General features: G+C 40.4%; 1 protein-coding gene across 1 annotated transcript; it reads left to right on the top strand.

Moving 5' to 3' along the window:
* The first annotated feature begins 3623 nt into the window (after window positions 1–3623).
* asb15a (ankyrin repeat and SOCS box containing 15a) lies at window positions 3624–15685 on the top strand. The gene is made up of 10 exons (XM_035157770.2): window positions 3624–3709; window positions 4704–4811; window positions 4890–4942; window positions 5901–6032; window positions 8833–8991; window positions 9367–9612; window positions 10738–10909; window positions 11415–11940; window positions 12857–13010; window positions 14360–15685. Exons 2-10 carry the CDS (start codon window positions 4705–4707, stop codon window positions 14533–14535), a joined length of 1725 nt encoding a protein of 574 aa, XP_035013661.2. The 5' UTR covers window positions 3624–3709; window position 4704; the 3' UTR covers window positions 14536–15685.
* Window positions 15686–16150: the final 465 nt, after the last annotated feature.

The following is a 16150-nucleotide window of genomic DNA, read 5'->3' as shown; positions in this document are numbered from 1 at the left end:
ACTTAACATAAGATAAAGGTAGAAATCCACCTGTCTCTGACCCATACACTCAGACAGGATGACTCATTTATTGTATTTCATAATAAAAACAAAAATCAAGTAAGACATCCCCTAGTGTCATGGTTTATTTGTACAAATAACTTGAAAAATAAGTATAAAAAATCAGTAAAAGTCAAAATACCATCAAAAACTAATCAAGTTTCAAAAGTAATTGTTTTTTGTGCTAGAAAATATATTCAGTATTTGTAATGTGTGATAAAGATACCCTAATATTGTTTTAGTCTGTCAAACGATTGATTGAGCCCACAGCAATAGTTTACTTCAAATTTTAAAATTGCAGAAAAACATGGATTTAACTTCATAGACTTGAAAAAAAGTGCGGGGCCGAGCACTTGCGAACTTGGGACCTGATGCGGCAGCGGAGGAGGGCGGACAGGGGCTGGGCGAAACGGCTCCGCGCATCACGTCCACTAATCACGCATTACGGTCCACACCAACATGTGTAGAACACACAATGACAATTTCATATAAATCGATTTAAAGTTGTAAAACAAGGCTTACTTCCTGTTAGGTGGCGCTATCATTATACTACATGCAGACTAATAATCTGAAAATCTGTTCAGGTCAGGGCTCTGATGAAGCGTGAGCTATTTGTAGCCGATTGGACAATGTACAATGGAGTTACAACAACTTCATTTTCAAGCTGATCAGTATGTGGCACTATGACCCTGAGTTAATATTAACATTTGGAGCTATTCAGGTCGGGACTCTTATCATAGGTTTTAATTGAATGCACAGTGGAGTTAAAAAAAACTTCCTGTTAATGGCGAATCAGTAAGTGACCCTGAGCCAATATTGACATATGAAGCTGCTCAGGATGGGACTCTGATCATAGGTGAGAATTTTGGTGCTGACTGGACAATGCACAGTGGAGTAAAAAAAAAGTCCTTTTCACAAATGAAAATAATAATAAGCGATAGCAGACACAAGTTAATTGCTCAACACAGATCTTAAGTTTATTTCACAAATATTATATACATTTTTTCCTATATCACTTCATTACTTTCCTCCTCTATTAACTCATTATTTCTTTCCTTGAAAAGTCCTACTTCCTTTTTCAATTGCACAACCTCTTTTTAAATTGTTAGACTTTTTCTGGCATGTTTTAATGTAATAATGGCTTCTTTTTTTTGCATTATCTACAACCACAGACTTTGTTGCTGTACATGTGTACAACTGTGCCTTACTAATCCTCAAAAGACTCTTATAGTCATGTGCCTCAAGCAGTTGTCTAACTGATTGTACCAATGGTGTTGTGCGTTTTCTCTTACATTGAGTAGCAGGTTGTCTCTCTGCCACCAAGGGAAAATCGCTCTGTCCCAGCTCTGTATTTGTGAGTCCAGCACAGTTTCCTTGAAGGTCCAGGAGATTCAATGAGATGTGTCCTGGGGACACTTTTTTTTCTTCTGGTACTTTATATTATTCTTAAAATGACCATTAAATGGACCATGTCATATAGAGATTGATTATAGTGATTAAATGACTGTGGCAGGGTTTGTACTGTTCTTACAGTAATAAGCTGTAAGCTGCAAGCTTTCTACTTTGAAGTTCGGCAGTGCATGCGATTCACTAGCAAATTAATGATCAAAGGCAATATCAATGCCTCTGATCTTGGCTGTGTAATAGCCTTTAACTTATTTATATTATCAAACATGTAAGGAAGAAGAACAGTCACTGGAGACATAGCTGAGCCGTTCGGCCTTAATAGATGGGCATAATTCACCTTAAAAAGAATAATTTGCTACTAATTATTAACTATTTTCTGGGTTAATCACTTTTAGTGGTCAGGCTTCTTTTCCTCAAAAACTTGAACGTAAAAGGTTAACAATGTTGGGATTATTATACCTTAAGCGTGGCACCATTGAATGGTTTGCCTTTGGGCAACTTTGGCTATCAGAAAAACATTTAATATTAATATTAAAAAGAATTGACATTAAAGCTACCTCGGGGCACCACCCTACAAAGGAAGAGAAAAGATAGCCGATTTATTGACTAAGTCTCATGAAAGTACTAACTACAAATTTGGAACTCTGATTTATATTTAAATTAATAACTATAAGCAAAATAACCACACATGTAGTTAGCAAAGTTGAAGGATATGGAGTTCTTGACAGTGTAGAGGTTGGCAAAATCCACACTTATGCAACATTATTGAAGACAACATGTGTGTTAAAGAAAAACATTTATTGTGAAACTAATAAAAGTATAAACACACAAACTAACTAAAGGTGTACTTACTATATACAGATGTGCAGATTTGTATGTGAGTATGCGTGTGTATGTGTGTGAATGTGTGATTGTATTTGTCTAAATGGCGGCAGGCCACTATGAAGACAAAAGACCCCCTGAAATGGTGGGGCACCGTGGCTGAGATCACATGTATGTGTTCAGTTTCAAACCAACCGATGCTTCTGCCATGATCATATAACAGCGGCTGAATTTAGTGGAAACCCTGTATTTTCATTTTTTTGGTCTTCAACAAAGTAATTTAACGGCTAGTTCACATTAACAGGCTCTGCTCCTCACATCTCATCTCTGCCTCACTGTGTGTCACTCTGTGTTAGTGAGTGGGGGCGGGGCCCCGGGGCCTGTGTGTCTGAGGAGTATGGGAGCACACACACAAAGAATTCTCACTTGCGCGCATATTTGCAAGTTGCACTGCTGCATCTTGTTATAAAATTTAGTTGCACTGTCTCCAAAAATGGTCACAGCTGGTCTGGAGCCCTGTATTCTATTTATTTTCCAGTCTCCCTATATGGACAGTGACAGTATAGGAGCTTTATGTTGAGCTCCATGCTGCTATTTCAGTCTATGAGCCAGAGGAGGCGACTTGGTGGCCCCTGTAAAACTCCACTAATCTGCTGCTGGACATCTGCTGGATCCCAGAGATCACACAGCCAGCAGCAGAGCAGGAGGACAGGGCCCCTGTGTTAACCTGTCACACAGGTCAACACCACTGCCAGAACATTTAGATAATCATATCGGACTGACTGTTCTCCATAATGGCACCAACATTCACAGAATCACTTCTTGTTTGGCAATTTGTCTTCAAAGTAAAAGGACAACTCCTTTGTTATTGTTTTTTCGGTGCAACGCTTTATATCGAGCTGAATTAAAGAGCTTTTATTTTGAAAAGCTGTGCTCTTTACTGTGAAGATTGTATCGATGCTTAACAGACCTCTGAAATAAATAAATAGCACCAGCAATAACAAAACTGTTGCCTCATGAAAGGCACGGACGGTCCACTGCTGTGGGCTGCTTGCCCAGTTTTCCGGCAGCTCTCACTTAAACTTGGTCGATATTTAACAAGACAATCATCAGCTCATATTTCTTAAACAAAGCAGAGGAGGAAAAAATAGACCTGATTGATTTTGCCTTCCACGAAACCTGTAGGCAGCAGCAAACTCGTTGGCTGCATGAGTCCACGGCCTAAGCCCCAGATGCTTGTGGGATCTTGAATGTAGGATTCCCGCCAAACACGGCAAAGACCCGACTTAGCTCACACAATAGCACACGAAAACCGGCTATATTTAAGTGGCCAGGTGTCGCCCCACATGCCCGCTCACTTTGTTTCTGCAGGCTCACACCTACATACAAAAATACTAGATCAGTCTCTTCCATCAGAGAGTGCTGCTGACATACCTCACAGGTGAGTTTTTCAGAATGAAAATGAATGGCTAAGGGTGGTGGTCAGTTGAGTTAATTTATTTTTAAGGAATTATGCTTTTTTTTCTGTCTGCGAACAGTAACATAAACACTTGGAGGTGTGGAAGCTCATGCTACTTGTTTTGTTGCCATCCATTATCCTTGTTTTTTCAGTTTTTCTTGGTGTGTTTTTACTGTTTGTAATATTTACCTTTACTAGGTTCTACTTTATTTTATTGGTGTAAAAAATGTCATTTGGCATTCATTTTTGAAAAACAGGATTTTAAAAGTAGAAGAGTTTAGAAGAACAGAAGTTTAAAGCTGATAAAAGGTTACTTGAATTGGGCTTGATTAGTGGAAACTTTATTCTTCAGTTGTCATGCTTGCCCCTGGACAAATTTAACATACTTGCATGCTTGGGTGACCTGCTGTGCAAAAACTACACAATGAAGAATGTAATTTGAATTCATGCATTTGAGGTGAATGGATGAAGATAGTTTTGATTTTCTGTTTTGATTTAACACCATGAGTTTGGTTGTTGTGGATCAATGTCTTTCTCTTGATTTGTCCACCCTCCCCCAAAAATATAATGATATCACAGAATAACACCTTTTAAATATAGTGTAATGTAATAATAAGTAATTGACTGCTGTCATGTAGAATACAGTAACATTAAAATTGTGTTAATGTGACACTGCAAAGAGATAATGTGGCGCAAAATAAAAGTGGGAAATTTTGATGGAGACCAAACCTGAGCTTTAAGGACAGTGAATGGTCTTACATCTAAATGAACAGAAACATGTGGGTCCTTTGTTTGCAGCTGTTTACTTACATCTTGTCCTGCCGACCCCCCAAGTGATCAAATATTATTTGTAGTCAATAAGCGCAAAAATGCCTAACCACCAGTCTTTCTTTGAAAATCTAAACAAAATCAAGAATTTCGGAAATAGACCTCAATTGAGTTATGTATGAGCTGGAATCATGTTTACTTCCTGCAGAATGATAAACACTGATGACGATTATGGTGAAGAGGAGCTGAATGACTACATCGTCCAGCTGAGTATTCAAAACTCCTGCCAGGATGCCTTTCTGAAATCTGCTGCCAGGTATGGTAGCCACATCCAAATCACCACACTCCTTCAAAAACAACAAAACAAACTATCTTGTCCTTCGTCTGCTTTTAGTTTAGCAGCGGCGACAGAGGAGAATCTGAGAGTCCTGGCTGCTATCGAGCAAGGTAGGCCGGACATTACACTCACATTCACCATCACGACAGAGACTTGTACATTTGACCTGTTGGCTCTCAGAGGCTGAAGAGAGAGGTGCATTATGAAAGAATGTGAAAAGGTTGACACTTGACCTGCAGAAAAAGGTAAAGTAAAGAGTAGATGGATGGATAGATAGATAGATAGATGGATAGATAGATAGATAGATAGATAGATAGATAGATAGATAGATAGATAGATAGATAGATAGATAGATGAGATAATACAGAATATCCTTTGTGATAACATAGGATATTCTGTTATTTCTGTGATCAAGTATTCTTGAGTACTTGCAGAGGATAAGAGGTAGAAAGAGCAGACTGTCTAGTTCAAGTTATAAGTGGTCGAACAATTCTGTTTAGTCCAGATCAGTGACCACAGATCTAGCAGAGGCAGATGAATTGTATATCCTGATAGCACCAGACAGGAATGATTTCCTGTAAAGTTCCTTCGAACAGTGAGGTTGAATGAGTCTGTTGCTGAAGTTGCTGTTAAGTTTGTCCACTGTTTTTAAAAGGGGGTGAGCCGCATTCTCCACGATTGCCAGGAGTTTTTCCAGCATTCTGTACTCGGCCACCTCCTCCAGGGAGACAAGCTTAGAGCTGACAACATCCTCTTCCTTTCTGATGAGTTTATTGAGTCTGTTGGTGTCCTTTTGCTTTGATGCCTGCACCCCAGCACACCACAGCAAAGAACATTTTGCTCGCACAACAGACTCGTAAAACATCGTGAGCATCTTATTGCAGACATTGAATGACCTGAGCCTCCTCAGGTAGTAGAGCCCTTCTTGTAAGCTGCCTTGGTGTTGGTGTTCAACCTTATTATCCAGTTGGAACTGGATTAATGTTCAACATGTCTGGAAGTTTCTGTTTCTTGCTTCTTCTCTCTCCGGAAATCCCTGTGATGTGTTCTCATTGCCGTGGTAACCAGGTGAGGTGTCGGTGCTTAGGGAGATGCTGAGGCACACCTCCGCCTTCAGCGAGCCGGACTGTCGCGGCTGGCTTCCCCTCCACCGAGCTGCATCCCAGCCGCTTCTGGAGGTTCTGGAGACTGTCCTGACATGTAAGTACATTTGTTCAGTAGAAGCTCAGATTTGATTCATTTATTGGACCATTTTATTAATTTCTAAAAGTAACAATTTTAAAATGTAGATAAATGCTTCTTTGTATGGCCTTATGCAGATGACACTTTTATTAGTGTCGAACAGTACAATCAACCTACTCTTTCCACAAACATCTGTCCATCTTGTGATGCCAATAAAAACAATGTAGTGTATTGAAATCTCTCTACTAATAACAGACATTTCTGTATGTGGAACATATATCTTGTGAACCATTCATCTAATCGACTTCACACTCAGCATGTGTATTCTCAGTGGTCGTGGGAAGTGCAGTTTGGTGCGATTTGGACACGTGATGTATTCAATACCAAAAATTTGATAAACAAGGGACCATGTGCTCTGTAGCACTCAGCGTGTAATTGTGTATATATATACAGTACATGTATTTAATGAACAAGTTCAATATAATAATCACGCTGTAGTTTATCATAAGGATGTTATTACAGTAAGTGCAAAATGTTCTGATATGATGTACACTTGTTTTGAAAGTACAGAATAAAAGAAATATCGTTTTGTGACAATCAAAATGTTCTAATAACGAGAAAACACATACTTTACTTTTTCTTCAATAGAAATCTTATAGCCGCAAAGGGCAGCAGATCAATCATGACTTGTTTGCTGCTGGAAACATTGAGACGGAACCAGACAGGAAATGTGCTGTAACCAAAAGTAGTGGCTAAAGAAGGCTAAAACGCTTGGTTAGCCCTCCATGATTGGTGAGATGCCTAATGATTCTGAGGAATTAATTATTCTCATAAAATGGTCGTTTAAGCTGTAAATGTTTGCATGTAATGTAAAAGACATCTCTGTTAGCTCTGTTATCATAAAGGCATCCGACCAATCATGGTGGGCTACCAAGCGTTTCGTGTGTGTTTCCCCTGATATGTAGCTTCACCACATACCAGGATTAGCTGCAGATCAGCTGAACCTGTGATCATTGTGTCAGAGCACTGACATCCAAGCGGCTCTATGGGGCCACTAGACTTCCTCTGAACATATATGGTTGAATATCTTTGTTGAAATGTGAGAGTGATGATGTTATTGTCGTGACATCTTCAGGCTATAAAAAATGGAGAGCAACAAAACATTTCTGTGCACCCCCACCAAAGAGGTTTCTTTAGAAGTGGAGGACTTTTCCCATCCAGATTCCCCTGAAGTGCACATTTGGGTGATGGAGGACCATGGTGGTCCCAAGTCACATCAGTTCGACCTATTAGCCACCTCAGTTACGCCTGAAGCTCTCTGAGCCAAGGAAATGCAAGTGCAAGAGAGGGTGGGGGCAGAGGGGTACGTAACGATACTCAGGAGGCTAATGTTTGCGAATGTTCAAATTAAAGCCATGTAATTACCATTGAACAAAATATCCAATAAATGAAGAGCGACATACCATCACTATATGTCCTCTACCCAGGTGTGTGTGCTGGTGCTGCAGTCGCCTGTCTCCCTTACAGAACGGGTGAGGAGCCAAAGATAAACCTAAGCTCCTGGAATAAGACACAGTTTGTCTAAGAACACCATTTCCCCAGTCAGATAATGAACCAGCCCACATTAAGTTAGAGGGCTTGAAATCTCATGACGTACAGACGTTAGAGACGGTTGACTCAGCTTGGCAAGGTCCAAGACGTTTGAAACATTGAGTGGCATTTTGAGCCAATGTACAGTACAGTCATATTATTTAGTTTTCAGCTCAAAAACACTTGATTTAACCAAAATTGAATGGGTCCTCTCCTGGGCTTTCTCCCATCCCACCACCAAGTTTGATGTAAATGGGTTCAGTACTTTTTGTGTATAAAAACAGACAGGACCTCCTTGGCAGAAGTAAATGTGACAAGCAAAGATAAAATATAGGTCACATAAGGTTGAATGCAGCTGAGACCACTGGCATCATCAAAACAATGGCTGCCTGAAATAACATTAACCCACAGAATGCTTCAAACAATGCAGGCTTCCAGCAGATGATGGCAGATGACAGCTGATTTCAATAGTCCTACTGGTCACAAATAACCTGTGATATCACTGCCACTCCCTTACCCTGGAGGTCAGACAGCAGTGACATGTCCACAGCTCACTGGCTCATCTGCCAGGTTAACACAGCTGTCAGACACTAGGAATGTACATGTTCACCTCCTCTGTGTGCTGTGTTGACATTCATTCTTTATTGAATTTTTGGAAGATAACTATAGTAGTAATAAACATTTGACAGAGTAAACAGTAATAACCACATACAAATGTTTAGCACATATGCAAGTATATATACATATATATACTCATATGAATAAATGGAATGAAATAAAGACACAATACTGGATCCAAGGATGTTAAATGTATGCGCCTGGTGTGACAGCTTGGTCAATAATTGCTTGAATGGTCGTGGATAGTTAACCAGAGCCATCACTCTCTCACATCTCCCACTCTGACACATGGGCGTGGTCCAATAAACTCTATTTAGAATTTTAATTGAATAAATCTCGTTTACATTTTTTTTCCAAATTCCTAAGAATTAAGCTCCATTCCCCTTCTGTAAACCCAACAGTGTGATCGGCTTCCCACACCAACCTGAGAGAAGATTCATCCCCATCAGAAATAAGGAGCAGCATAGAGTAGTAGGCTGCGGCTTCATTACCCTTGCCTTTATGTGATGTTGTGAGACTGTGTTGCAGTTGTGTTGTATTTGTGTTGTATTTATGTTGTGATATGTTTTTTTTATTTGTGTTGTGATCGTGTTGTGTTGTGTTGTGGCAGCTCAGGGGCTCAGCCTGGAGGAGAGGACTGCAGTTGGCGGAGAGACGCCACTGACACTGGCAGTTAAAGCCGGACTGGTGCGGAATGTGAAGAGTCTGCTGGAGCACGGATCCTCGCCTCACAACACCAACAACAAGAATGAGTCACCACTGCTACTGGGTAACACTGTAGAGCAGTAATGCTCATTACAGTAAAGAAAACAAACGTGTTGACAGGACGAGAAATGCAGATACATCTTTACCACTAGTGGGATAATTATGTAAAGTTTGTCCTAAGTGTAGTAACGGATGTGTTGACCTAATTCAAAATGGTTTGTGGAGTGTAGTTCTAAGTTGGATAGCAACAAAATTAATTTAGCTCAGAGGTTAACAAGACTTTCACATTAAAAGTGCAACTTCAAACTAAAACTAAGAGTTAAGAGGGAGTTAAAGGTTCTGAAGAGCTGCAGGGTTGGTGACAATTCTCTGAAGGTTGGTCACCTGATAAATTAACATTGCTGATCAAAACTTTCTTTACTTTCTCGTCAACTTGCAGCGGTGAGGGTCGACTCATATGAGATGACACACGCTCTGGTGGCTCATGGTGCATGGGTGGAGCAGGTTTGCCGAAAGAGGTGGACGGCCGTGCATGAAGCAGCCAAAGTCGGAAACACTGACATCCTGATGCTGCTGCTGAGGAACGGGGGGCGGGTAAACCAGAAAGACGCGTCGGGGGTGACATCGCTCGCTGTGGCTGCAGAGCACGGATATTTCCACATCGCTGAGATTCTGCTGAACTGCGGTCAGTGGGAAGAGAGTTTTAAATGCAGTTTTCTTGACTGTAAATGAAGTCTTGCTATGCCAAATATTATATGCCAATATTGAAATCTATCTACTAATTCCTTAAATTCCTGTCAGTCTGTCTGTCTGTCTGTATGTGGAAAATTTAACTTATGAACCGTTCATCTGATCAGCTTCACAATTTGTATGTGTGTTCTAAAATGCCAGAAAAACTGCATTGCAGAGTTGCGATACAATACTTATACGAATAAAAATGTAATTAACATGCGACCAGTGCTCTGTAGCAGTCAGTAGGGGCGGGCAGTGTGCCTTCAGCCTGGGAACTGAGTTGGACATGTGGTCTTCTACATCCTGCAGCAATGTTTGACAACAGGGTCAAATCATGGGTCAAAATTCCTGCAGATCATTTTGATGATTTGATTATTTTGATCTCACCCTATTTGACTGACACAGACATGCCATTCACAGGAGTCGCCAGGGCTTAGCTCCATCTTGGCAACATCCTTCATAAAATCACTCCCTGTTTGGCAATTTGTCTTCAAAGTAAAATCACAACATTTAGTTTTGTTGCTTTATATTGGGCTAAATTACAGGGTTTTTATCTTGAAAAGTTGTGAACTTGGGTCTGAAGATTGTATCGAAGCTTGACAAACAACATTCAAACTTGTATAAAAGCCACACGTGGACACTAATAAAGCTAATTCAGTTTCATTTTATGAAAAACATTGATTATAAAGTGTAACCAGGTAGGATATAGGTAGGATAAACACACAGTTTTCTATCTTTACTCTGCACCATAGACTGTTTATAAAAAGCTCTGTACACAACGTCCAGCTCACAAACAACATAAAGTGACAGTGTATTGTATATAACTGACGAGGACTCACTAATGACAAGAAATGTCAAGTAGCTCCGAAAAGATACCACAGGCCAAGAGAACAGAACATTCCAAACAGGCAGGTTTAGAATGGGCACTGCAGTTGTACATTAACATTGAATACTTTTCTAAACAAATGTCTTTGTGATAAAGAGTTTTGCCACATAATTATCAACTTCCTCTCCATAAACCTGTCTCCAGTTTTAGATAAAAATGTCCAGTCCTGTTTAATCTGGTTTCCCTGTTCAGGCAGCAGAGTGAACTCTCAGGCCTTAAATGGGGAAAGTGTCCTGTTGGATGCAGCCGGATCAGGAAACACTGCCTGCATTCAGTTGCTGCTGGACAACGGAGCCAACCCCGACCTGCCCAGCATCACCGGACACCTGCCCATCCACAAGGCAGCATATGCCGGACACTATGAGTGAGCATCTTCTGTCAAACTTTGTCAGACCTTGGGCTATAATGAACACAGCCGCCTGGACGGGACACAAGTTGGACTTTAAAGGGTTGGTCACACTATAAAGTCTGACAGGGAAATCCTTCTGCAGATCTTTACAATATACATTACATTTACTCATTAGACAGATGCTTTCATCCAAAGCGACTTACAATTGGGGACAACACTTAAGCATTTTCAAAAGTGCTAAATTTGTTAATAAGGAATAAAGTGAGGTAGGTCAGGTAAAGAAGTGCACCAGACAAAGTGTTGGTCGGACATGGGAAGGTGTTTTAGGGGAGGAGCTGTTCTCTTAAGAGATGAATCTTCCAGAGCTTCTCGAAGGTGGAGAGGGACGCTTCGATGATCTTACTGATGGAGGATTTCTTCTAATAAACTCTTCCATTTTAAATGCTGTTCACTTCAGGCCTTTAAATACCATTTTTTGGCTCTTATTGCTTAATTCAACCTGTGTTTTCTTCTCCTACAGTGCTGTGAAAATGCTGATACCTCTGACCACTAAGAAAGCCATCAAGGAAGCAGGCCAGAGCCCAGTCCACTCAGCAGCGGAGGGAGGCCAGAGACGCTGCCTGCAGCTCCTGCTAGCCTGCGGCTTTGATGTCAACTACCGCATGAGCACCAGAAACTCCGAAAACTACCGGGATATGAGGAGGAGTGCCTTGTACTGTGCCGTTTCCAACGGGGACGTTGACTCCACCAAAGTACTTCTGGTGGCCGGAGCAAGGACGGACCTGGACCCGCTGTGCTGCCTCCTGGTGGCAGTCAGGTCCGGGCGCTGTGAGATTGTCAAGCTGCTGCTGGCAGCCAAAGCAAACGTGAACTGCTACTTCACGGTGGTGAGCGACACAGTGTTTCCTACGGCATTACAGTACTGCCTGAAAGATGAGGTGATGATGAGGATGCTGCTCAACAATGGTTACAAGGTGGAGAGGTGCTTTCACTGTCACCACGACACCAGTTTTGAGGCTACTGACGATGTGGATGGGAAAATACCAGTGAGTGAAAGACATTACTTGTAGTTTGATATTTTGGGGAATACACTTACCTGCTTTCCTATGAGATTAATATCATCAGCATTAGCTGGTTAGCTTAGCTTAGCACAAAGACTGGAAACAGATAAAGAGCTAGTCTTGCCTAAACAAACAACAGCAAAGATTGTACGTGCTTTACGATAATAATACCTTCATCAGCCAGATGATATGACATTTTACCAAATTCATGTCTGACAGTACAGTATAAATAACGCAGTATTAGGGCGGCTGTTGTATCAATACAAAAAAGGTATGAGAATAAAGTCACAATTTCAGACTACATGTCATTTAAGAGGGGGATTATCAGAAAAAACGCCTGTCGCCTGTGTTACAATACATTTTGTTATACTTTAATAAAAGTCTCACTTTATCTTTTGGCTCATCAGTACCGCTTAATCATAAGTATCAGGACAGACTTAAAGGAATTTGCTTCTTGTGGAGAAGGAAATGTTTGTTAGTGGTCGATTGTAAGGTTATCGTTGGTTAAATGTAATGTTATCCAAGGGTGTTTTATAGTTTCTCAGGAAACAATGAAATTCAAATTTTAGTTCCAGACGGAGTGAAACTCCGGCGGTTGTCCTTGCAGCTTATTTCCTAAAAATGTTTTTTATTAATTCTTAAAATATTATGACTTTTTTCACGTTAAGTTGTAATATTATGAGAATAATGTAGTATTATGGGAACATTAATCTCGTAATATTACAACATTATTCTCAAAATCTGAAATTTCTTTCTTTATTTTGCCCTAGTCTAGTACTCAGTCATAGCTACAGTGTACGCCTGTCATTTGTCGCAAAATCAACCAAGTCTGAAATCCGGAATGAAGGATTATACCAACAATCTTTAATTGCAACAAAATTGAATGTCTGTTTTTCTCCAGTTCTGTGAGTTCATGAGTCTCTGCTGTCTCATGCATCTGTCTGGGAGCGTGGTCCGGATTCTGCTCGACTACGTCAGGCACGTCCACATCTGCTCCAAGCTCAGACTCATCCTGGAGAAACAGAGAGAGTGGCCTGAAATATGTGAAATCCTCAGTGAGTTCACTATTGATGTTATGACATGAAGTATCATGAAATGCAGACTTACTTGCAGAAAAAACAAGCAGACACAGCATCACACTGTGAAAACTAACTTAATTAAACACAAGAGGCCTTTTCCTGATCCTCAGAGGATGAACTCTTCAGATTTTACTGCTAGCTTGCCACTCTCTGTACATTTTAGCATCACCACTGGTAAGACTCCAAGAATAGATCATATGATCAGTATGTTGCTTGCACTCTCTAGCACTTTTCTATTGCAGCTATAATGTATAATGCAACCTGTAGGGGGCAGTAGCAGACCTGTAGGCCCCTGTACAAAGTAGTGATGTTCAGTGGCAGCGGGTGATAAAATGTATTGGGGGGGGGCGCAATGTGGGACAAACAAACTGAAGCCAGACTCAACAAAAACAACACAACACACATTATGCCAATCCTGTAGCCTTCATTGAGCTGCTGAGCAATGCTAAGCCAGCCGCCATAATGTAGCCTCATTGTGTCTAAGTGACTGTGGCAACTTTCATTCCGTTTGCATTTTTCTTTTTTGTCACATTACCTCTAAACAGCAAACAGGGGAAGCACTAAAAGGCATCACTTACACCACATCCAGTTAGCCAACTCTGTTTCTCACAACATGAGCAGGAGGAGCCCGGGTGTGAGCTCGTCCTCATCACTTGCTGCTGAATCTGTAAATCGGCTCCTTTATCCTCTTTTTATCTTGTGAAAGGGTGTTTTTGTAAAGAAATTACCGTATTTGCCGCAGTTCCACCTGAAGTCTCCATATCTTTGCCGATTCGCAGCAGAAGTAACTCAGTGATGGCGGATGTACCCGAGATGGCGTTGAGGGTCGACCAATCACATTATCACATCACATTAAAAAAAATCAATACCAATTGGCTGTATATAAAAGTGGGAGTGTCTGGGGCACAGAGAGCTGTGTCCAGTGCAAAATCTGCAACAACCAATAAAAGAGAAGCCTCAGGTCTCATGGTTACCAAAAGTTTAAGGACCTACATTCACCGTCATTTAACCGGCGCCCGCACCAGGAAGTATTTATACACTATTTAGCCAAATACAATTTTAAAACAATTTATATTGAATGCTCACAGGTGCTTACAGTCTACCAGGAGCATTGTACAAGTAAACTATTATTACCTAATTAAATTATATTAAAACATTTTAAATAGGCTTTCTTTTCTCAGGATGTTGAAGGGGGAAGCGCCCCAGCGCCCAGTGTTAACAAGCCACTGGTGATGTTATCATTCTGTTTGATCCTCTCACCTGTGTGTTTCATGACAGTATGAATTAAAAAGAGTAAAAAGATTTTCTGTAACCTTGCTCTCCAGGCAGTCCTCGCTTCCTCAGGCACCTCTGCAGACTCATGATTAGGAGGTGTTTGACCCTGAAGAGACTCAATAATCCTGAAATCATGAACTCACATGTTTTCCCTCCCCGACTGAAGAGCTTCATACTGTATCAGGAACTTGATCTCTACAACCAGGACACTGAACACATCGTATAAGATCCGCTTATTTTCAGAGGATGTAACTATTTTACTACTATACAATATATTCTATATTATACTTTGTATATTTGAAATGTGAGTATTATGACAGAGTTATCTGTGACATTTTTACAGAAAATGTAAATATCAAATGCAAGCTGGTGTTTGTTTTCAGGTCATGTGCTGCATGTGCCCATATTATTGATTTCAAATGGATTTGTGATATAAAACTGATCAAAACATGTGGTACTTCTTGTCCTATAAGAGCCCAAGATAATGTTGATCAGTTCATCACCCTCCAGGATATTTCCAAATACTTCAGTAGTTTATTTTACCACAAACACCATCATGCGACCACAGATATTCACTTATGCACTAAATTTAGATTAATCCACCATTGAAAATAGTCTATGGTTGATGTACAATTTCCTCATGTTTCAGGAACATTTGCAAATAAACTTCCGTGATCAGCTGTGTTATAAAACAATGTAGATGTTTTCTCTTTTAATGAAACAATATATTTGTGAGTGTTTTTAAATATTTAGTCGTCATTAGGTCCCAGTGAGCCACAACATCTTTTTAAGGAGGTCAGGATGTTTTGAGAAGCAAATAAAAACTTTGCTGGTTTTCATGGGATTCGTTGACAAGAAGAAAAACATTGAATAACAACAGCCTTTAAAAGTTGTGTTTCACTTCGTTAGCCATGTGAATGAAGGTTTCCTTTAACAATGTAAGTTTATGTCAGTCTCTCTGTGTATGACCTGTCAGCTGCAATCTTTTTAGTTTCAGTGCTGATTGCTGCATTGGTTGATTGCACTACTCTACCTCTAATGTGCACATAAAGGAAGTTGAATGCTCATCAGCAATGATTATTGATTATGGAAATCTGGAGCTTTTAATTCAGTGAAATTATTTCCCACCAAAAAAAAATACTGAAATTTGTGTGTATTTTTTAATATATTAAGTACTTTTTATGTAGTGCAGCTCTGAAACTTTAATTGTGACACATTCTGTCAGTCAAGCCGTCAATCATTTCATTCCTCAGGACTCTTTATTATTTCAACTGCTTCTCATCGACTTGTTGTCTAACAGCATGTGGACTAATTTCTGTACTGAAAACATTGTTAATCAGATGAATTATAATTACACATTAAATATTCATACAACTGCTCGGCTCATTGTTGTTTGTCATTAGCTGTGGATAATGTGAGCAGAGTGACACAACTCTCCATTAGGTGCCGTGGAATGGTCTGCATGTTAAATACACTGGAACAGATGACACCTATAAATAGCATGCATGGTGTGTGTGTGTGTGTGTGTGTGTGTGTGTGTGTGTGTGTGTGTGTGTGTGTGTGTGTGTGTGTGTGTGTGTGCGTGTGTGTGTGCGTGTGCGTGAGTGTGTGCGTGTGTGTGTGCGTGTGTGTGTGTGTGTGGGGGGGATGTTTAGGGGGGGAAACTAAGTTAAGACATAAACACTGGTAACTGAGGCTAATGCCAGTTGTTTTCTTCTGGAAGGGGGTCATTTGATATGAGACTGACGAATCAGCGAATCCATTGACCAATCAGCAAACATCAGTCAGAGTGTTCAAACTAAAACAGGGCCTGCACAGTTTCCAAACATGGTTTTAGCAGC

The sequence above is a fragment of the Hippoglossus stenolepis genome, chromosome 5, assembly GCF_022539355.2.
Source record: "Hippoglossus stenolepis isolate QCI-W04-F060 chromosome 5, HSTE1.2, whole genome shotgun sequence".
Lineage (NCBI taxonomy): Eukaryota > Metazoa > Chordata > Actinopteri > Pleuronectiformes > Pleuronectidae > Hippoglossus > Hippoglossus stenolepis.
This window is presented reverse-complemented; position numbering and strand designations above follow the sequence as displayed.